Source organism: Sorex fumeus, unplaced genomic scaffold (assembly GCF_029834395.1).
Source record: "Sorex fumeus unplaced genomic scaffold, SorFum_2.1 ptg000029l, whole genome shotgun sequence".
NCBI lineage: Eukaryota > Metazoa > Chordata > Mammalia > Eulipotyphla > Soricidae > Sorex > Sorex fumeus.
In genome coordinates this window covers 3,468,883-3,491,698 of record NW_026606086.1, presented here as the reverse complement: position 1 = coordinate 3,491,698, position 22,816 = coordinate 3,468,883, and the positions used below count along the sequence as shown (strand labels likewise).

At 53.7% G+C, this 22,816-nt stretch overlaps 1 protein-coding gene across 1 annotated transcript in view; it reads right to left on the bottom strand.

The window, feature by feature from the left end:
* Positions 1 to 5,567: 5,567 nt before the first annotated feature.
* LOC130024595 (CAP-Gly domain-containing linker protein 1-like) overlaps positions 5,568 to 22,816 on the bottom strand; it is a 50,465-nt gene continuing 33,216 nt past the window's right edge. The window contains 2 exon segments of the mRNA XM_056115304.1: positions 5,568 to 5,694; positions 10,022 to 10,137. Of these exon segments, the coding sequence (XP_055971279.1) occupies positions 5,568 to 5,694; positions 10,022 to 10,137 (243 nt within the window).

Here is a 22,816-nt window from a genome sequence, read left to right as displayed (position 1 = left end):
CGGGCCCAAACTCTTTGCTTTCCTTCTGCTTGCTCAGCGAAACGTGGAGGGGAGGAACTCCAAATTTTTTTTTTTTTTTTGCTTTTTGGGTCACACCTGGCGATGCACAAGGGTTATTCCTGGCTCTGCACTCACAGGGGTTACTCCTGGCTCTGCACTCAGGAGTTACTCCTGGCTCTGCACTCAGGAGTTACTCCTGGCATTGCTCAGGGGAACATATGGATGCTGGGACTCGAACCCGGGTTGGCCATGTGAAAGGCAAACGCCCTACCCGCTGTGCTATATCTCCAGCCCTGGAAATCCGAACCTTATATAGAAAACAATGTATTTCACAATGCCATTTCAGCCATTCTGATTGTTGGGGGGTAAATTCTAAGCAATCATGCTGCATCTTTTGTCAAAATAATGAATGTAATCAATGTAGAGAAGAGTTAGTTAGAAATCATTTGCCTCATAGGCATTGGGTGGGTGGGAGGTGGGGTATATTGGGGTTCTTGGTGGTGAAAAATGAGTACTGGTGAAGGGTGAAGAAGACGGTGTTTGATCATTGTATGATCGAGACTTAAATCTGAAAGCTTTGTAACTTTTCCCACAGTGATTCAATAAATAAATATAAGAAGAAGAAAGAAAGAAAGAAAGAAAGAAAGAAAGAAAGAAAATTATGGAAAAAAATGTAAGGTGGAGTTCATGCCCAATTCAATCAGCTAATCAGTGGCTGAATAAATAGCAGTACTCCTACATAAAAACACAAACCATCAAACAAAAATCACTGTACCTCTGAGGAGAGTGCATCAGCAGCCTGATGGCGCCTCCACACTTCCAGATACCCCAAAATTGCTGTTGTGCCTTTGGCCAGACCCCAAAAACTTGGGGCAAAGTTTAGCAAGAAAGTAAACGGCCAATAGTTAGGTAGGTGGGAAACACACCCACAAATCACCTCCGGCTCAGCTAGATCATTGGAGGCATGGCCTCCCTGGGTCCTGATTGAACTGCTTAATGGCCATGATCCCAGAGACTCAGAAACAAATCTCGAAACCCAGTGGCTTTTGGCAGAAATGCGTCTGGTCCCTGCAGTGCTGGGCCCACGGTTTCGTGCCTTGGCCTGTTCCCTCTGGTGGCCCGGTGGCCGCCATCCTCTAGAGGCCACTGGACAGTCAGGCTTGGGACCTCAGTGACAAAACTTGTTGGGCCTCACAGGATGGGGGTGGAGCCAGTCCTGTCCTCCCTGTCCCCAAGAGACCCCAAGTCATTGCCCACGAACGGCCTTTCTGGCTCCTGATCAAGCTGCTTAACGACCATCATCCCAGAGACTCAGGAGCAATTCTCGGGAACCCAACAGGTTTTGACAGAAAACCCTCCAGATTGAAGTGTTCAAATGTCAGAATTTCAAAATCGTGTGGCCAGTACTGCAGCCACGAAACATCATATGTTATTCATAACCAGCAATAGAAAACAAATTGTCTACTGTTGCCTTTTCAGCAGATCTGAGTGTTGGGGCAAAATCTCAAATAATAATGGTGGGTCTGGTGTCAAAATATTGAATGTGATCAAAGTAGAGAGAGAGTAATGTGGAAATCATCTGCCCCACTGGTAGGGGGAGGGTGTGGGATGGGGATATACTGGGGTTGTTGGGGGTGGAGAATGGGCACTGGTGAAGGTACGGGTGTTTCATTGTATGACGGAGAGTTAGACCTGAAAGCTTTGTAACTGCTCTCACGGTGATTCAATAAATAAAATCATAAAAAGTGAAAAAAAAGTAAGGTGGAATTCATGCACAATTCAATCAGCTAATCAGTGGCTGGATAAATAGCAGTACTCCTACATAAAAAGAGAGAGAGAGAGAGAGAGAGAGAGAGAGAGAGAGAGAGAGAGAAATCCAGAAAAACGCGGCAAATCTGTACCCCAAGCACACTTCTCCCCAAACGATCCGTTTTCCCCCACCCGAAATAAAGCCGACACGCTATGGGTCACATACTCCTGCCACTGACCCCCAAAACCCGACGCTCCCTCCTCCCACCCTGGGGACTGATGGCACAAACTCCATCTTTGTGTCACGCCATACATGACACATTTGTCACTAGCACCTGATGACTCATTGCAGAACCTCAACAGAAGCCACAAAGATGGGGAGCACTGCTCGGGGAGCAACATGCAGGGGCTTCTCAGACCTTCCCTCTACCTCTGTCCCCCGCCTGTTCTGGGGAAGATGCATACACAAATGGCCGGGGGTTGAGAACAGAGGAACCAAGCTGGGAGGAAGCAGGTGCTTGTGTTTTGTTTTCTCTGGTGGCCTCTAACTACGGTTCCTCTTAAGAGACAAAGAAGGCCACAAATAAGCAAACACTCTGACCTCGGTTAGCAGCCAACTCTGATTGAACGCCAAGATCTGCTCTAAATGAACTTTGAAAGGGCAAGCTAAATATCTTTCAGGGAAGCAAATAACCTTAGGGGATTATCTGCTCTGGTACTAAAAATGGGGGGAAAAAAGTCTGTTTTGTATTTCTTGAAAATGTCAGCTTGACTCAAAGGCAGTTCTATTTCATCCCGCGGTACAAATGCTTCCTCCCAGCTAGAGCTTTGGCTCACGTCTGTCCAGCGTCTTCTGGACAGGGAAACACCAGCCCTGGGAACTGTGGCGTGATGGGGAGCACCACACACCGTTCTATGAGGAAGTTACATAAAAATCAGTCTTCCGGTCCAAACAAAATGTCAGGAGCTGCAGACACAGTTCAAGACTATATATAGTCTGAAGGCACAGGACATATGCAAACGGCATCTATTCACTGTCATCAGCCAGCCCAGTCACCCACCTCACGCTGGCATTCAACTTCAAAATATCCAGATAGAGGAAATTGTCACATGTAAGGGGGAAAATTCAGAGTTAGCAAGAGCTCGAAGAGAAGAGCAAGCCAGCAAAAAGGACTGAAAGAAGGTGACTGGAGGTGAGGCGGGTCTCTGGCCTCACCCAGGTCCTAGCCGCAGCTGCCCTACAGAACCCGGCAGGGGCGACCTCACATGCCTTGGAAGACTCACGGGCACCCCACATGCTATAGAATCCCCCCAACGCCCACAGTTGCTCAGTTCTGACTCACACCCGCCCTTCCATGCAAAAGACCCGAAGGAACAAGAATTCCAGGTCGAAGCTTCTAGTGTTGGGGCTGGAACGATAGTACAGCAGTGAGGGCATTTGCCTTGCATGCAGCCAACCTGGGTTCGAATCCCAGCACCCCACATGGTCCCCTGAGCACCGCCAGGAGGAAATCCTGAGTGCAGAGCCAGGAGTAACCCTTGTGCATCACCGGGTGAAAAAATTAACAATAAAAAAATAACACCGTGGAGATGTGCAGACTGGGGGCGGGGTGCAGAGGGAGACCTCCCAAAGAGTGGCCCAGAGTGAGCATAATATCCCCAAAGATTCCGTAGGATGGGTCCGCCAGGTCTGGGGTGCAGCCTCACACTTGAGTCTAAGCCACCCTGGTCAGGATGTCCAAAGAGTCCTCAGAAAAGGACCAGAAACTCTGCATTGGAGCAGAGTAGAGAGGATGATTCAGAGGAAGGAAAGCATTAGGGGGCATCTTTCGAACTGCTCAAGGGCCCAGGTGACTGTTCAGAGCGGGAACTGTGTCTGCCTGCGGACAGCTAAGCCGGCTCCTGCCCGGCCCTGCCCAACCCCGAGCACCCAAACAAAACATTCATTTTGAAAAACGGCGTATTACTACAGAGACACCTCTAACAACTCCCACCCGGCGAGGCTCAGGGGATACCCCTGGCTCAGCACTCAGGAATTATTCTGGTGGTGCTTCGGGGACCATATGGGATGCCGGGGATTGAACCTGGGTCAGCTGCGTGCAAGGCAAATGCCCTCCGAATGTATATAGCTCCAGCCCTTGCAATTCCTCTTTAACAGCTACTAGGGTCATAACTGGTGGTGAGTGGGTCCCTCCTGTCCTGAACCCGGGGCTCCCCAGGTGATGCTGGGGCTCTAGCCCTCTAAGCTATCTCCACACCACCCAGAATTCCGTAAGTAAAGTGAAAAAAGTAAAGGCCCTCCCATTGTTCGTCCATTTGCTCGAGCGGGCCCAGTAACGTCTCCATTGGAGACTTTGTTGTTACTGAGTTTGGCATATCGAATACGTCACGGGGAGCTTGCCAGGCTCTGCCGGGCGGGCGAGATACGCTTGGTAGCTTGCCGGGCTCTCCGAGAGGGGTGGAGGAATCGAACTCGGGTCGGCCATGTTGGCTACGTGCAACGCAAACGCCCTGCCGCTGTAATATCGCTCCAGCCATAATTCCGTATTAAAAAAAATTTGTTTACGTTAACCACAGGGGCCGATGGCACAGCGAGGCCTGGGTTCTTTCTCTTAAGGTGCTGCTGAGACCAACATGCTGAGGGGAAAGGGTGCCCGGAAATCTGGTGATGCACCTGCATTCTAGAAAGGTCGTGTCTTGATATCAGCAGCAGCAGTACCACAAATCAACTCACATGCCCAAGGAATGCAGGGAAACGCGGTCACATCTCAAACACACCTGCACAAGCTTCCAATGGCAGAGGGCGCAGAGGGCGCAGACAGGCACCGGAAGCGTTGGGGAAATGCATGGGTTCAGGCTGACTCCCTGGCTTGGCACTGGGGGTGACACTTGGTGGGGCTTGGGGGACCGTATTGGGTGCTTGGGAACGAACCCGGGTCTGCCAGGGGCAAGGCAAGTGCCCTACCCACCTTACTATCTCTCTGGCCCTGGTGCGCTGTTTTTAGAAGACATTATCAAGCCAACGTGTTTCCCCCTTGCATCTTCCCCTTCATTCCAGTATTTATTTTCCCTTTCCCTCCCTTTCTCGCCGAGGCCGAGGGTCGCACACTCTAGGTGGTGGTTACCCACTTGGGGGTGGGGGGTCTCACTTGGCCTGTCAGAACTCCAGCCATGCCCAATTTTCCCTATTTCCAGTTAAGAATATGCCACAGGAAAAACATCTGGTTGAAAACTCACATAAATCAATGCTTTTGGGTCTACAGATACTTTTAAGGGACTAAGCATGGAGAAACCTCACCGCACAGAAGATAGAGCCAGAGTTCTGGCCCGGGCGCCCTTAAGAGCCAAGCTGACACTTCGAAAGAGAAATTTTTCAGAAGTGCTCCCTGTAATAAAGATAGTAAACAAAACATATAAAATCATATTTGTAAACAAAAATCCACCTTTCAGAAAAAGACAACATTTAAAAAAGAAAATGTCCCGGGGACCCGACAGATAGTTCAGTGCGAAGGTGCTTCCCAGGCATCAAAGAGTCAAATATGGACCCCTGAGGACCCCCAAGAGTAACCCCTGAGCATCACCAGGTGAGGCCCCAAGCAAAAACCAAAGCAAAGCAAACAAATAAATATGTGCTGAAAATAACCAGTAGGAAACAGGCTGGGACGGGCGTGTGGGAGAAACAGAATTTCCCGCACACCCTGCACACAGCCCTGAGGTCACACTGCAGAACCTCAAGTGTTTGAATGAAAAATGTAAGCAATTTTATTTCTAAAAATGAGAATGTAAGAAAAGAGTCTTCAGGTCTTGCCAAGACTCGATCAAGGTGAAAGGCGGGTCACGAAAGCAAAATCACTCACAAACCTACGTTTCTTCTGCAGGCACCTGGGCAGCGGGTGCCGCTCCTCGAAGTGGGGGCCCGGGAGTATGTGCACAAATTCTTCGATTCTGCGCCAACCAGGCCGGGAGAGCAGCTGGGCCAGCCGCATGCTGAGGGAGGCATAGCCGAGATGTCCGTGGGGTTCTGCGGAGGATTCGAGAGGGACACCTGGAGTCAACCAACTCCTCTCTGCCCAATGGGCCATGGGATCTCTTTTTGTTTGTTTCTTTCTGCGGAGGCCATACCCTGCGGTGCTCAGGGCTCCCTCCTGGTGCTGCACTCAGGGATCACAACCTGGGTTGGCCGCATTAAAGGCAAACGTCCTCCACGCTGCCATCCTGGATTTGACTTTGGGGAGGAACACAGTGTGCTCCAGCCTAACCTGCTCAGCCCTGCCATCTCCACCCTCTACCCAATTTCCCAATCTCTCTCTTGTCTCCTTCTCTCTCTCTCTCTCCCCCCCACCCCTACCCCTACAGCTTTATGGATCAGACCTGGTGGTGCAGAGCTGACGCATGGCTCTGCCCTCACCTCTCCTGGCCCTGAGTCCTTCTGTCTCAAACCAATCTCAGAAAGCTGCTTGGTGCCCCTGTGTGCTGGAAGGTGCCAGTGCCCGGCAGCACGTGCAGAGGGCAGGTGCGTCGCCAAACCCCAGCACCGCTGGATCTGAACATTCAACTGTCTGCCCGGGAAAGATTCCATCTGACCCCCACAGAAGAAAAACTGTTCATCGATTTGGTGAGAAACTTCTCCTATAGAAACTTGGCCCACTGGGGGGAGGGAATGTGGAGAGCTCTAAGCCCAGCCAAGCTACTCTCAGGCATTCTTCCAGGGGGCAAGGCCCCAGGGCACAGCCAAGCCCAAATCTCCCAAGGGTGAGAGTGACAGCCCCCAGCATCACAGTCACCCCCAGTCTGAAACCCCCCATCTCTCACAGTAACTCTGAGTCCAGCAGCCCCAACTGCCCACAGTGAGTCAGTTGTGTTGGTCCCCAATCCTCTTACTTGAGGCTGGCCTTTTCCATGACCAGAGGCTTCCTTGAGTCCAGACCAGCCTCCCCCGCCCTGAGGCCTAAGTGGACAAGGGCCCCCGCTTCCCACCCCCCAGCCCCCATTTTCAAAGAGCATCCCCCAAAAAGCCCCTCTCAGTCCTGGCTTCTGCAAGGGCAGCGCCTTCCCACCAGCCAGGAGTAACTCCTGAGTGCAGCGCCAGGAGTAACCCCTGTGCATTGCCAAGTGTGACCCCTGTCACTGTCCTCCCATTGTTATTCGATTTTTCTCAAGTGGGCCCAGTAAAGTCTCCATTTTGAGACTTGTTACTTTATTTGCCATATAGAACAGGTCAAGGGTAGCTTGCCAGACTTTGTCGTGCAGGCAAGATACTCTCCGAAAAAAAAAAAAAAAGAAAAACAACAACAACAACAACAAAAAAAAACCAAGATCCCAGAAATCATCTCAGCATGGAAGTGTGCTTGAGGGCGGGAGACAGCTCCAACGGCTTCTTTCCTTTCTGTTTCCTTTCTCTGATTTTGGGGCCAAACCTGTCAGTGCTCAAGGCTTATTCCTGGCTCTGTGTTCTGGGCTAATTCTTGGCAGTGACTGGGGGAACCATATGTGGTCCTGGGGACCAAACTCACCCTAGCTACTGCACTGCTTCTAGCTCCAAGTGGATTCCTTTCAAAAAAAATCTCCTCCACTTTCAACACAAATCCCGACGTGTCTACACACAATCAGCTCCACTGCTGTGGGTCCAGAGAGACGGGTCATCGGGGGCAGCGCACGCTCAAGTCCAGCTGTCTGTTCCTCTGAGCACTGCCCCGTGTGGGCCCTGAGCACTGTGGGGTGGGTGCTGAGAATCATAAAGCAACAACAAGAACTCCTGCATTGGAGAATGTGGGGAGAGAAAGTGACCGACGGAAGAAAAATACTTCTCGGATGCTTTCCAAATCCTAAGCCCCTCGGAACAGCCCGGGCACCAGCGTCTGGAGACAGCACACCACGGTGGCCGCGGGACCCGGGGCCTGAGCACATGCTGAGATACACGAGGTCAGCAAGACCTCGCATTCCAGCTCAAAGCAGAGGGGCAGCCGCTGGCCCAGGCAACCTGCACGCAACTCCTACACGGGCCTGCCATCGCCCTCGGTACAGCCACAGGCGCAGAGCTGGGGGGTTATGAGGAAGCCCAAGTTCCCCTTGTTTTTCAGATTTCTCTTAATTGTTTCTTTTTTGGGGGGTCACACCCAGCAATGCACAGGAGTCACTCCTGGCTCTGCACTCAGGAATTACTCCTGGCGGTGCTCAGGGGACCATATGGGATGCTGGGAATCGAATCCGGGCTGAGCCGCGTGCAAGGCAAACGCCCTACCCGCTGTGCTATCACTCCAGCCCTCTCCCTTAATTAAATGTTTGATCAGAAGTAAGTGTGTGATGTGAAGAGACTATGAGCTCCCGAAACTCCTTCCCCCCGGAGGCACCCCACAAGCCCCATCTCTCACACCTCCGCACCAGCAACCCCAGCACCTCTGCCAGATCCCTCGAGGGACTTGCAGAAGCACCAGGAGGTGGGGACCCCTCGCAATGGGTGCTCCCGTGCCAGTGAAAGTTCGTAGCAGGAGTCTGGGGAGGGGCTGTGTGTGTGGCATCACCCCCAGCTGCTGCTAGGCACAGCCCCGGTGGCCCCAGGGCCACAGACTGGCCCCACAGAGCAGAAAATCACAGAGATCAGCCCCACAGTCCCTTGGGCACTGCTTACGACTGTCCCCACAAAAAGAAGCAACTTAAGAAGTTATCCTTCAGAACAACTGGTAAAAAACAAACCGGAAACACCCCCATAATCACTAAAAAGCAGGAAAACGCTTTGTTGTGTGGAAATGCCTCCATGTGTGGTCCTGTTCTGCTTCCGTGGCCGCTGTCACTGAGCCACGCATTCACCACTGCAGTGACATACACACTAACACACACGAACACACACAGACACACACACACACCCACACGCCATCGCAATCCACTCTGCGATAACCAGCTTGGCACACTGGACAGACAGCACTGTCTGGACTCGGCCAGCACTCAGCAGCTGCAGGGCTCTGTGTCCCCAGAGAGACCCCATGCAGTTAGCTGCATCCCCGTCCTTCCAGACCGGGGCTCTATCCCCAGGGCTGTTTCCCCAGCCCCCGGCCAGGGCCACTCCTGAAGGCGCCGGAGTTACCCCTCTTGCGGCCTGGGGCTCCCTGTTCTGAAGAAAAGACATGAATCAGACTGTGGGAAACTTCTCAGACTGTATCCCAGCAGGAGCTACTCCCGGCTCAGTGCTCACTGGATGAGGCAGGAGCACAGATGGAACTGAGCGCTGGCTGTGAACCTGGCACTAGCCCCGTGAGCTTTCCTAGCCCCCACTCAGATCTGAAATGCTACAGAATCTAACATCCGGGGCCAAAGCCCCCTGACCTCGGACACAGGCACCCCTCAGAAACGCTCTATTCCTCACGCCTCCCTGGGCGGCCTGAGCAGCGGGGCTGCACACCGCATGGCCCTCTGCACAAGGCCTTCGCCTCAGTTTCCCCGATGGTGTCCTGGCTCGAGCTTGCTTTAACCTTGGGCTGAAAGTCAGTGCCTGACATTTTCAAGTATTCTGACTTATACACAAATGCCACACTTTTAAAAACAGACACTTTTGAGATTGATTTTACTCAGCTAACCTATTAGTAATGATGTCACTTCACTTACTGTTCTGGATGCCATAAATTTCATCGATGAGTCCTTCGTATGTCAGCTGAGTCGCAAGGGGCGTTAATAAATCCACATTTCAATCAAGCAACAAGAGGTTATCAAAAACAGGAAATATTGAATTCTGACTTTCTGTAAACTCTCTCTTCATCCTCATCATCATATTGGCCACTTGCTGGGAACAAAGTACAGAATCAGGGAGAGCCTTTTTAGCAATGGGCAGATTTTAAAATGAAGCTAAAAGGAGCCCGGCAATCCAAAATTTAAAAATAAGACGGAAAAAAATGGAACAATAAAATAAAACAAAACAGACCCGAGACAGTATGGTGGGTAGGATGCTTGCCTTGCAGGTGGCTGACACAGGTTCAATTCCTGGCACCACATACGATCCCTCAAACCCTGCCAGGAGTGAGCCCCGAGCACTGCTGGGTACAGAGAGGGTGGGAGGAGGGAGAGGGCGAGAGAGGGAGGCAGAGTAGGGATGGAAAAGAAAAGATAAAGAACAGAAAAGAGAAAAGGAAAGAGGGCTGGGAGACAGCAGAGAGGCCAGGGGTCACGCCTTGCACGCAGACAGCCTCAGTTTGGTGGCCCCAGCACAGAGCCAAGAGCACTGCGAGGTGGAGCCCCAAACCCCACCCGCAGGAGAGAGGCCTCCCTCCCCGCCCCGGCTCACCCTGGCGCACTCACCCTTGCAGAAGATCTAGGGGATGGTACCGCACAGCCCTGCAGCGTCATCAGGCCCTTGGCCGCGTGGTACAGGCTCCTCTGGTCGCTGTCCAGGTAGCACTCCTGTGGTAGAGGGCCAGGCGGGCACAGGCTCTGTGAGTCAGCGTCGAGGCCCCAAGGCAGCACCTCGACTGGGGGCAAGCATTGGTGGGCGGGCGAGGAAAGGCTGGCCTCCGCCTGCCCGCGTGACCACACAGCAGAACACTCTGGGCTTGTGGAAGGGCAGGCAGCCTCTCCCACATACAGCAGCGAGTGTCACAGGGGACAGCAGGAGGGCAGCCACGGTCTCGGACAAGGGCCACAAGGTCCATTTAACACACAGACAAAAAGAAACATCTTTGGCCCAGAAAGAGCAAAGAGCACACACACGCCCCACAGCTGGGCGGTTCAGCAGGGCTGACGGAGCACACACGGTCCCCAGCGGGACCTCAAGATCTCTCCTGTGCCTCAATCCCTTCATCCAGCAAGTGCAGAGAGCAGAGGAGGGAAATCACGCAACGCGCTTCACCTGCACTCCACCTGATGGGGCGGCACTGCTGGTGCCCATCGCAGGACTCTCTTTTTGATTTTTTTCTTTTTGGGTCACACCCGGCAATGCACTGGGGTTACTCCTGGCTCATGCACTCAGGAACTACTCCTAGTGGTGCTCGGGGGACCATATGGGATGCTGGGAATCAAATCCGCGTCGGCCGCATGCAAAGCAAATGCCCTACCTGCTGTGCTATTGCTCCAGCCCCTCATCGTGGAATCTTTGAACCTTTGTAAGGCAGCGGCCAACAGGCGTGCACCCCAAAGGCGTGAGGACGAGGGATGCAGACTGAGGGCAGGCTGCAGAGGGAGACCTCCCAGAGAGCCTGGCCCAGAGTGAGCATAACATCTCCAAAGATCCCGTAGGATGTCTCTGCCAAGTCTGGGGTGCAGCCTCAAACTTCAGTCCAAAACATCCTGGTCGGGATGTCCAAAGAGTCCTCAGAAATGGACCAGAAACTCCACATTGGAGCAGAGCAGAGAGGAAGATTCAGTGGAAGGAAAGCATTAGGGGGCCTCTTTCAAATTGCTCAGGGGCCCAGGTGACTGTTCAGAGCGGGAACTGTGTCTGCTTGCGGACAGCTAAGCCGGCTCCTGCCCGGCGCTGCCCAGCCCCGAGCACCCAAACAAAACATTCATTTTGAAAAACGGCGTATTACTACAGAGACACCTCTAACAACTCCCACCGGGCGGGGCTCAGGGGATGCCCCTGGCTCTACACTCAGGAATTATTCTGGTGGTGTTTCAGGGACCATATGGGATGCCGGGGATTGAACCTGGGTCAGCTGCGTGCAAGGCAAATGCCTTCCGAATGTATATAGCTCCAGCCCTTGCAATTCCTCTTTAAAAGCCCCTAGGGTCATATCTGGTGGTGTGTGGGTCCCTCCTGTCCTGAACTCGGGGCTCAGGGCGGGAGAGAAGGCGTGAATGCAGCATCCACGGGGGCGTGTGGGGCCCTTGCCTCCGACCTGTCTCAGGTCTGTCTGTTCGGATGGCCTTGCCCCGCCCACGCAGGGCCAGGACCAACCCTGGGTGTGACCGAGACAGCTCCTATCCCCAGTTGGGCTGACCAAGCCGCTTCCTCAACGCTTCCGCACTGTTGACTGGAAAAGGGAGCAGAGAGGCCGCTCCCAGACCTGCAATGGCTCAGATGGAAGGCGAACCCCTAGTCCTGTCACCACACAGGGCAAGGCAGGCCCCTGTTCTGTCACCACACAGGGGCAGGCAGGCCCATATCCTATTAATACATAGGGGCATGCAGGCCTGTGTCCTGTCACCACACAGGGGCAGGCAGGCCCATATCCTATTAATACACAGGGGCATGCAGGCCTGTGTCCTGTCACCACACAAGGGCATGCAAGCCACTCCCTGCTTCATGACTGGGGTTGGGAGAGACCATCGGGGGAGCCCAGGAAAGCTCTGGATTCCATAGGCTTAAGCCCAGAGACGTGAGCAAACCCACAGGCAGCTGGGTGACAGCAGCCCAGAACCCAAGCGAGCCCCAGGTTCTTTCTCTTAAGGTGCTGCTGAGACCAACATGCCGAGGGGAAATGGTGCGCGGAAATCTGGTGATGCACCTGCATTCTAGAAAGGTCGTGTCTTGAGACCAGCAGCAGCAGTACCACAAATTAACTCACACACCCAAGGAATGCAGGGAAACGCGGTCGCATCTCAAACACACCTGCACAAGCTTTCAATGATAGAGGGCGCAGAGGGCGCAGACAGGCACTGGGAGCGTTGGGGCAATGCACGGGTTCAGGCTGACTCCCTGGCTTGGCACTGGGGGTCATACCTGGCGGGGCTTTGGGGACCATATGGGGTGCCAGGGAATGAACCCGGGTCTGCAAGGGACAAGGCAAGTGCCCTACCCACATTACTATCTCTCTGGCCCTGGTACGCCGTTTTTAGAAGACATTATCAAGCTGATGTGTTTCCCCCTTGCATCTTCCCCTTCATTCTGGTATTTATTTTCCCTTTCCCTCCCTTTCTCCCTGAGGCTGAGGGTCGCACACTCTAGGTGGTGTTTACCCACTTTGGGGAGAGGGGTCCCACTCGGCCTGCCAGAACTCCAGCCATGCCCAATTTTCCCTATTTCCAGTGAAGAATATGCTATAGGAAAAACATCTGGTTGAAAACTCACATAAATCAATGCTTTTGGGTCTACAGATTCCATTAAGGGACTAAGCATGGAGAAACCTCACCCCACAGAAGAAAGAGCCAGAGTTCTGGCCCAGGTGCCCCTAAGAGCCAAGCTGACACTTTGAAAGAGAAATTTTTCAGAAGTGCTCCCTGTCATAAAGATAGTAAACAAAACACATAAAATCATATTTGCAAACAAAAATCCAGATTTCAGAAAAAGACAATATTTAAAAAAGAAAAACTCCGGGGGGCCAGATAGGTAGTATAGTGGGAAGGTGCTTCCCTGGCATCAAAGAGTCAAATATGGACCCCTGAGGACCCCCAAGAGTAACCCCTGAGCATCACCAGGTGAGGCCCCAAGCAAAAACCAAAGCAAAGCAAACAAATAAATATGTGCTTAAAATAACCAGTAGGAAACAGGCTGGGATGGGCGTGTGGGAGAAACAGAATTTCCCACACACCCTGCACCCAGCCCTGAGGTCACACTGCAGAACCCCGAGTTTGAATGAAAAATGTAAGCAATTTTATTTCTAGAAAATGAAAATGTAAGATAAAAATCTTCAGATCCTGCGAAGACTCAATCAAGGGGAAAGGCGAGTCATGGAAACAAAATCACTCACAAAGGGCTAACTGGAAAAACGCAGTGACAGACTTGACTATTTCTGGCTGGAGCAGCCCTGCCTTCCACTCTCAAAACTTCCTCCACAGCCACAGTGAATTCAGGGTGGGACGGGCACAAGGACAAACATCGAACAGCAGCAGAGAAACACCAGAAATCAACACATTTAAGGACAACTGATTTTTGAGAATTCAGTAAGGGCAACAACAATTTTAAGCAAATTTGTTGGAACAGGAGGTTCTCCATAAGCAAGAGGAGCAGCGGCCGGAGAGACAGCACAGGGGAAGGCGCTGGTCTTGCACGCAGCCAATCTGGGTTCTAGCCCCAGCACCACATATGGTCCCCGAGCATGCACAGGAATGATCCTTGAGCACAGAACCAGGAGTAAACCTTGAGCACTGCTGGGTGTGGACCAACTCCCATCTCTCCCCAAAAGGAAGAAACTGGACACTTCCAGGAATCACTAAAATGCCAGTGTGAGTGTCACCATCACAAACGAGGAAGAAAAGAGTGTCAAGTTCAAAGGGCAAACACTGAACTTACTCTGAAGGCGCCCTCCGACTCCATGGAGAGAAGGTCCCCATCGAAGGGAATGAGGTCCAGGCTGTACTCCTCCCTACGGATGAAGGAGCCCAGGATGCCCAGGTCCTTCAGCCGCTGCTCACACAGCAGGCTACGCCAGGGCACAAACAAAATGTGGAAATCTCTTGTGGGGCCACGTCTGTCTTCACTGCAAGAGAAGGACCGTGCGTTGGCCCGAGGCCCAGATGCGAGGACTGCTCCCCAGGGCCCCACCTGTGCCTGACACACAGTGGGCTCTAAAGAGACGCTTATGAGCTAACCTCCCACTACCGACTCGGCCCAAGTTTCAAGTTTTCCTGCTCTCTTGATGTGATGCTCTTTCTGGAAACCGCTGACCTGTGTTCTGCCAAGGGGCAGTGCTGCTTTCTCTTGGGCCATTGATGGGACATGAAAACTCTCAGGGTTGGGGCTGGAGCAACAGCACAACGGGTAGGGCGTTTGCCTTGCACGCGGCCGACTCGGATTCGATTCCCAGTTCCCAGCATCCTGTATGGTCCCCTGAGCACCACCGGGGGTAATTCCTGAGTACAGAGCCAGGAGTAATCCCTGTGCATTGCCGGGTGTCACCCAAAAAGAGGAAAAAAAAACCCAAAAACCTCTCAGGCTTGAATGGACATCTGTTTCTTGCAGAAAAAAAAATGTTTCTATTTAATCAAGCGGTGTCTCTAGGAAAATAAAAGGTTGCTCCACACCGTGCCCGATCTTGCGCAAATACCCCGCATGCTTTTAAGTCTTTAGGGGCCACGTCGATCAAACGTAATGCAGACTGGGCTGGTGCACTTCCTCCATAGATGTTGCAGCATTAAATTTTAATCAGCTTCTCCTGACTTTGCTTATGAAATTTGAGTATATGGTATTAAGTACTTGAAAAAGAACCATTAGCTGCTTTTCTTTTTATAAAGAAATTTGGGTCCTTCTACTGCGACAGGCCGGAGCTTTCTGCTGTCCTGAGAGAGTGGGTTTCTGTGGTTTGCCCTGCCTCCCCAAGCCCCAATGCACAAAGTTTCCCATTCTCTATTTATAGTTTTTGGGCCACACATGCAGGTGCTCAGCTATGCACTCAGAAGTCACTCCCGGAAGACTTGGGGACCACACTGGGTTCCGAGGATCTATCCTTGGCTGACTGCAGAGTATCCTACTCCTGACCCCCCATTCTCCTCTGACACACTCTCACATCTGTCCAAAGATCCACTTCCTAAAGTGCTGGCAAGCAAAGGTGTCCTGATGAGCACTAAAACCACCAGAGGAATGATTCCGTATGGACCAAGCATCAGCTCTGAGATACCTAAGTACATTTTCAGCAATTATATCCATCAGTTCTAGCGGGGGTCTGACAAAAAAATGATATTCTTGACATCCGCTGCTTGCACCGGCTTCCTTTGAGTGTAAACATTTTCTCCACCTCATATTCCTAGGAAAGCACACATACAAATGGTGAACAGAACCCCTAAAGCTTAGCAGCCGACCCAAACTCAGACATCACTGCAGGCAGCCAACCTGGGTTGGATTGCCGGCCTCCCACTCCGTCCCCAAACACCACCAAGAGTCATTCCTGAGTGCAGAGCTAGGGGTAAGTCTGAGCACTGCCTGGGGTGGCCCAAACAAAACAGACCAACAACAAAAACTCAGGTGTTCTAACACTCCCACTCCAAAGCACAGTAGACTTTAGTGTTGAGTCAGAGAATGCAGGGGTTACGGTACATGCCTGACACATGACTGCCAACTTCGCCCCCTGGCACCACAAGGGTCTCAAGCATTGCCATGTGCATCCCAAGAGAGGCCACTGGAGTGGCCTGGGATATCCCTGCCACCACAGCGCCAAGCCTCATCGAACTGCTAAGACTCACCACCAGGAGGTGCCCAGGGGCAGTGCTCAGGAGACCTGGGGCTAGGGAGAAAGTAGAGTGGTTAAGGTGCTTGCTTTGCATTCAGCTGTCCCGGGGTTCTATCCCCAGCACCCCATACTGTCCACTGAGCACTGCCAGGAGTGATCCTGAGTGCAAAGCCAGGAGTAAGTCCTGAGCACTGCCTGGCACGAACCCCCAAATAAAATTCAAAACCACTTTAGGATAAAAATTTAGATTCCCCAAAGCCAGTTGTATAAATTCAAGCTGAAGTAACCGATCCTGTGTCTGAAAAGCTTTGAGCCACATGAAGTAACAATCAGAAGACATGCCGCTCCGTCAAGGAGAAGAGGGGGGAGCACACCCACCCTTGAAAGGTCCACTGAAGGCTCCGATGCTGCCCGAGCCCCTGAGCTGCTTGTGCCCATGTAGCCGAGCAAATGCGGTGCCCGCAGCTCTCCTTGAAATGGGGACTTTTGTGCTTTCCTTTCTAATGATGGGATGTGTGTAGGGGCTCTCTCTGTCTTTGGAGAAGCCCACGGTCTCTCCTGAAATGTTACTCTCTCTCCGCTCATCCTCTTCCTAAAGGTCACCAAATAAAATGTTTTTTTTTTTACTTCAAATAAATAAACAAAAGGTCCACAGAAGATAAAACATTTACCACTCATAACAGCATCAGTGATTCTAAAAACCAGACAGCTCTGCACACCAGTTACTCCAGAAGTGGAACATCATATTACTCTTGCTAGAGTCCAGAATGACAGTTTCAAAAAAAGTAATAATAACCAAAACCTTTTTACCTTTAGAAGTGAGTACTGTGCAATCAAGTCAAACGGTCCTGTGAGATACTCATCCCAAACTATTGCCTGCGGGAGGGAGAAGCATCCCGTTCTTTTAGTAAAAGCAATTTCAGTAACGGCCAACAGCAAACAACAGTCATTTGCAAACTCTGGACAAACAAAACTTGCAGTTAGCAATAGCTGGCCACACTCATATTCCGTGGCCTGAAGAAAAACAGCGTCAGGGCAAGGGGTGCTTCTGGCCACGGAAGCACATTCACTGTCATCCACAAAGAGTGTGTATGCAGTGTCCTGGGGTCAGACTGGGGTCATGAACCCCATGGGTGAACTGCCAAGGAAACCGTGGAGGAACAGGCATCTGGAAAAGTGGTTCCCAGGGTAGCATGCCGCGACACCCCGCACACGGGGACAGCGGGGAGTGCCTGGACGTGTTGTTGCGCTCTTCCTGTGGAGAGCGACTCGAGTCGGCACAGTTTTCCTTCCCAGAGCCGAGCCGCAGGGGCGGGGAGCGCAACGCCCCCTCTCTCTGGGCATCTGGCACTGTGGGTGCCCCCGGCCCCAGAGGCCGATGCCCACCCAGGCCCTCAGCTTGCTGCCCCTGCACTTGTCCAGGAACTTGCACAGCAAGTTCAGGTCACCTGCTCTAAGGTCAGCTGCACAGCCTTGGCACCGTCCAGCCCCGCCCCCACGTGACGCCACGGTCACGTGAAAAGAGTGACATCACACCGCCGTCTGAAGCTAGAAGCCACTGGAGTCCCCGGGCCTCTTTCTGGTCTTGCCCTCCACCTCTTGGTTCCACCCTGCCCGGGACCATCCCACCCTGGGACTTAGGTTCCCGCAAGGTCCCCGCCGCGGCCCGCGAGCCCCCGGGAGCCGAGAACTGGCGTCAGAGACAGCAGCGCTGGTGCTAAGATGTCGGGGCGACCCCTGCCCGGGCAGCCCCTGGACACCGCCGGTGGGGTGCAGAATATTGGTTTTGTTTCTTTGGTTGAAATAAAATAAAGAGAAGGGACCAGAGCGACCGCACAGCGGTTAGGACGTTTGCCTTGCACACGGCCCACCCAGGTTTGATCCCCAGCATGCCAAAGGGTCCCCCAAGCAACGCCAGGCTTAATTCCTGAGTGCAGAGCCAGGAGTAAGCCCTGAGCATCAATCGATGTGACCCAAAAAGCAAAATAAATAAATAAAAGAAACAAAATGACTAAAGATAAAATTGGTCTTCGTCCCGCTTAAAAGTCTCACCTTCGGGGGCTGGAGATAGTACAGGGATTAAGGCATTTGCCTGCAGGAGGGATATGCTTCATACGCTTCAGCCCCTGCAGCCCCCCAAAGAACGCTGACGATTAAGGCTCCGTTTGGACCAGGGAGAGGTGCCAAGCTTCGGAAGCTTCTGGAGCGTGGGAGCTGACTCCCACCACAGCTGCCAGGTGAGGCTCTGCTAGCATCGCTCACCAGCCCACTGCACTGCTGCTCGCTCAAAATTTCACGATTGACTTAAATTTGTTTTTTCTTTTAAAAATGTTATTTTCTTTGTGAAATTTTTAAATCCTAATGAAATAGAGTTGATCATGGTTGGATTTCAGTCATATCATGTTCCAACACCTTTCCCTTCACCAGTGTACATTGCTCACCACCAATGTTCCCAGTCTCCCTACTCCCCCAGGCAGGCAAGGCACCTCTCTCTCCCTCCTCCTTTCTGCAGTGCTCTCTCTCCACTCCCTCTCTCCCTCTTTTCTCTCTCCCCCTCTCTCTGACACACGCCTTTTGGTTTACAATACAGGGGGACCTTATGGGGTGCTGGGATTCGACCACGAGTCTTCTGCACGCCAAGCAAGTGCCCTGTCTGCTGTAGTGTCTCTGGCTCTGGCTTCCACACGCTTCTTTTAAAGAATCAAGAACTTGGGGGCAGAGAGGCAGCACAGGGGTCTCCGCCACATGGTCCCCAAGCACTGCTGCAGCTGGGATGGCCCCCGCGACTCGCCCGCCCAGGCTACAGCAGGGGCTGCAGGCGGGCCCCAGCCCAGAGGGCCCAGGTCACCAAGGTCTCTGTGACCCCCATGCGGAAGCAGAAGAGCCCCCAGCTCTGACCCCAGGGCCCCAGCCCCCTCATCTCCCACCGTCCCGCTAGGGGAGCCGGGGGTGCCCCACCGAGCCAGGGCACAGGCCGCCGAGACTCAGCGCTCCCCGAGGGCTGTACAGACCCCCCCAGACCCCCAGAAGAGCCGGGGCACAGCGCTGCCTCTGCTCCCTCAGAGGGACCCTCCCGGGAAGCTGGGGGCGGGGGGATGAGGGCGCCCTGGCGTATCTCCCCTGCACTGCCAGCTGGTCTTGTGAGGACATGTTCCCCCCACCCTTGCCTCGGCTCCTGGGAGCGGTCTCAGGGGGTCCTCGGGTTCCCCTGGCCATTGCAGGGTCCTGCCCAGTGAGGGACCGACCAGCATCCCCAGCAGGCTGTGAGCGGCTCGCGGCGCCCTCTGCTGGCCGCCGTGCAAACTGCACAGGTGCCGGGCCCTGCCTGGCGCGGGGGTCCCGACCCACCCGCACCCAGCAGCGCCTCGCTCAGGCTCGCGTCCCGGGGGTTCCCTGCCTGCTCCTCGGGGGCCAGCCCGCGGCTGCGAAGCCACAGGAGGGGTTGCTGCCCGCGCAGCGGTCCCTGGGGGGGCCTCCGGCAGGATGCCCAAGCTCCATGGCGCCAGGTTGGTTGGCGGGGGCCGGAGCAGGGCCGGCGACTCCCGGCGGGCGACCCCCGGCGCCCGTGTCCCCGACGCGGGGCGGACCCAAGCCCCCGGCGCCCAGCGAGGCTCACACCGAGGCCACGTGACCGTCTTTCCTGGGGGCAGTGGCAGGCGGGCCACGGGAGCGCTTAGCGCGCGAGTCCTGGGGCGCGGGCGCGCCCCCCCCCTCCCCCCGGCGTGGGGGGTCTCAGTCCAGAGGCGTCTGTGCGGGGGACCGGGCAGCGGCGGCGGCAGGACTGGACGGTGGCCTCGGCGTCTGGCCCCTCGGGTGGGGCAGGGCGGGCGGGGGCCCCTGGCGAGCAGAGCGGGGTCCGAGTCCGGCAGGCGCAGCTTCGGGCTCAGGCTTCAGGCATCGCATCTCCCTCTTCAGGGGCACCCAGCTCAGCACGGTCTAGGAGATGGGGGTCAGCAGCGGCCCGCAGGAGCCGGCAGGGGGCTGTCCCCGCTGCAACGCCCCGCCCGAGACTCACCACGCACCCTCACGCCTGCTCGGGGGCGCCCTCCACTCCAGGTGGGGAAACTGAGGCTCAAAGGTACCCAGCGAGGCGTGGACGGGCTCGGCTTCTTCTGACCCCGTGGTCGGGGGTCTCTCCTGCATCCCCTTCTCCCGGCAGAGCGGCCGACCTCTGCACGTTGCGGGGGCTTGTCTGGGGGCGGGGCACCGTCCTCTCCCCACCGCGCCCTGCTGCTGCTGCGGCTGAGCGAGAACCCCCGGGAACCCCTAGCCCACTGAGTCTCCTTGGACCCGCCGGCCACGGACCGCTGGTCGCAGGCCCTGCGGGTCCTCAAGGCCCCTGGGACCTCAACTTCCCTTCCTGTGCCCGAAATCAACCCTGAGAGAGGCCAGTGCACAACTGCCCTAGAACTGATGCTCCAGGGCTCCCAGGACTATTGCGGGGGGGAGGGGCCCAGGCTCTGATGCTTGAAGAAGTTTAGTGAAATTTTACTAACTGTGAGGGAGAAAAAGTTTGCCTATGTGTGCATGACAGAACCCGCAGCATTGTGTCCATTTGAATTTAAAGAAACAAGTTAATAACTTTGGGAGATGGAGAACAGAAAGAATAAAAAAGGACTTGTTGCATCCCCACCACACCCCCCAAAAAAAGAATTCTTTGAAACACCTAATCCCAGGTTGAAGTGCTATTTCTTGAATAAATTATTCCAAGCAATGACAACAATTAAAACACACACAAAAGGACGTGTGGGGGGAGCACAGGGTGGGGACAGACGTTCAGTCAAGACTGGGCAATGCCACAGCCTGGAAAGGACATGAGAGGGGACAGAAGTGTGGCTCCTGGGGTGCATATTGGGAGAGAGACAGAGGTGCGTGTGAAGTGGGGGATCTCATTAAAGTCTGGGGTCCAGGACAGCAGTGGATGTTCGTGTCCTACTCAGTGGTTCGAATCTGTGTGCCTTGGGGATGGAGGGAATGTGCACCCCTGGGAGAAGCCAGGAGGGCCACTGGGTACTCCCTCCATCCCACCTTGCAGCACTGGGTCATGCATGCTTAGATCACATGCACTGGGCCATAGCACCAGTGATGCAGGCAGGTGACACATCGAATGAGGCGTAACTTACAACAACAAGCCGAGTCTCCCTGGTCCCCAGGTGAGTGGGTGAACGAGGAGCATGTTCCGAGGGTCAGATGCCTCCAAAAACTGACAGGAGGAATCGGAGACTGAGGCCCACGTTAGAAATGGCAGAATGTATGTCTGGTTAGTAAGACCCAAGATACCCGCACACACATTACAGAATTCTCATGGGTTTACGGCAAACAGGAATTCTCACAGAGATGAAAAGAGAAGTGTGTATTTCTCTCAGTGTGTGGCTCACACTTACACTCCAGATCATTAAATAGAAAGCAAAGAATCTGAGACTAACAGAGATCTCCTGAATTCAACACCCAAGGGCTGGAAATACACCGGAAAGGGTGGACTTCTGTGCAGTTAAGCTATTACATGAGCAACACCTCGCTAGGGAATAGGATCTTGTTTAGGTGGAAATAAGAGCGTTTTAGTGGAAAGGAAATCTCTGATGCGACCCTGTGGGTCAGGAATCTTGACTTTCCTATGGCATGTGTTTGGGGCTGGGCTGGGGTCTACGCTTCACAGACAGGAGAGCTGGGTTGGTCCCCAGCACTGCATGGTCTCTGGAGGCAGGAATGACTGAAGAGCACTGTGTCCCAAAAGCAAAACAAAACAAACTTATTTGGTAACTGATCGCACCATAAGATTATTTTAGGAGATCCTTGCTCTAAATCTAATACAAACTTAGAAAATCTGATTTTAAATATTTATTCAAAGTGAAGGGGTTTAAGGAGGATGAGCACAGTATCCTGCCCCCGCGCCTGGATGTCCTCGCCAGGGCCCCTTGGAGGAGAGCGGGTTGAGTTTCCCTCCCCACTCCGACCAGGGCTCCGGCAGCCAAAGACTTCCACAACCAGCCACCACCATGCTGAGACCACTCTCCACAGGCATGAAGGTACTGGCAGAGGAACAAAGGCATGCGTGTCCTGAGGCTGAGATCTCCAAGCCTACTCGGATTGGGGCTGAGCATCCTCCACTCAGATCCTCCATATTCCAGTAGGCAGAGGTTACACCCACCAACTGGCCCCCTTGTGCCCTGTAATCCCATCAACGGCCAAGACCCAGAGATTATAAAACCCAGCTCCCAGAAGCATCTTACTATCTCATTCTTTCTTTGGACAAACTGGCAGGCTACCGAATGTAACCTGCCCACTTGGCAGAGTCTGGCAAACTCCCCGTGGCTTACCCAATATGCTAAATACCAGTAACAATGATGAGGCTCATTCTGCTAACCCTGAAAGAGCCTTGAATATGGCACTTTTTAAAAAAATTCTCAGGGCTAGGACAAAGGAGACATTACTGGGGCCTGTTCGAGGCAATCGACGAACAACAGGATGGTTGTGATCGTGATCGTGAGCAGATTCCGATTTTTTTGGGGGGGAGGGGTCATACCGAGAGATCTCTGGGGATCCTCCCGGTTCTGCACTCAGGAATTGCTCCTGGCAGTGCTTGGGGGACCATATGGGATGCCAAGGATCGAACCCAAGTTGGCCGTGTGCCAGGCAAACGCTCTCCACGCTGGAATGTGGCTCCAGTCCCAGATTCCCATTCTTTGGTCAGGACTATCCAACTAGCCTGAGCCATCAGCTCTGAGGCAGGAGGGGAGGGCAGCTTCCTTGGCGTGTTCCTGACACAAGCCTGGAACATTGCACAATCACCTGGCAGCCTTTCCTCGAGTGGGCACGTGTGGCGACCCCTACATGGACACGGCCAAACAGACCCCGGCAGCTGCTCCTGCTGACCAATCCTCACGGCTAATTCCTTTGGTCTCTTCTCAGCTTTGACTTCTACCGTGCAATCCACAAGTGGCTGGAGGACATTGGGCCTCTTTACCGATGCCCGAGTCACAAATACGTGGGCCCCTTTAAAGCCACACGCTTTAGATTTGGTGTCATGAGCAACAGCAGAG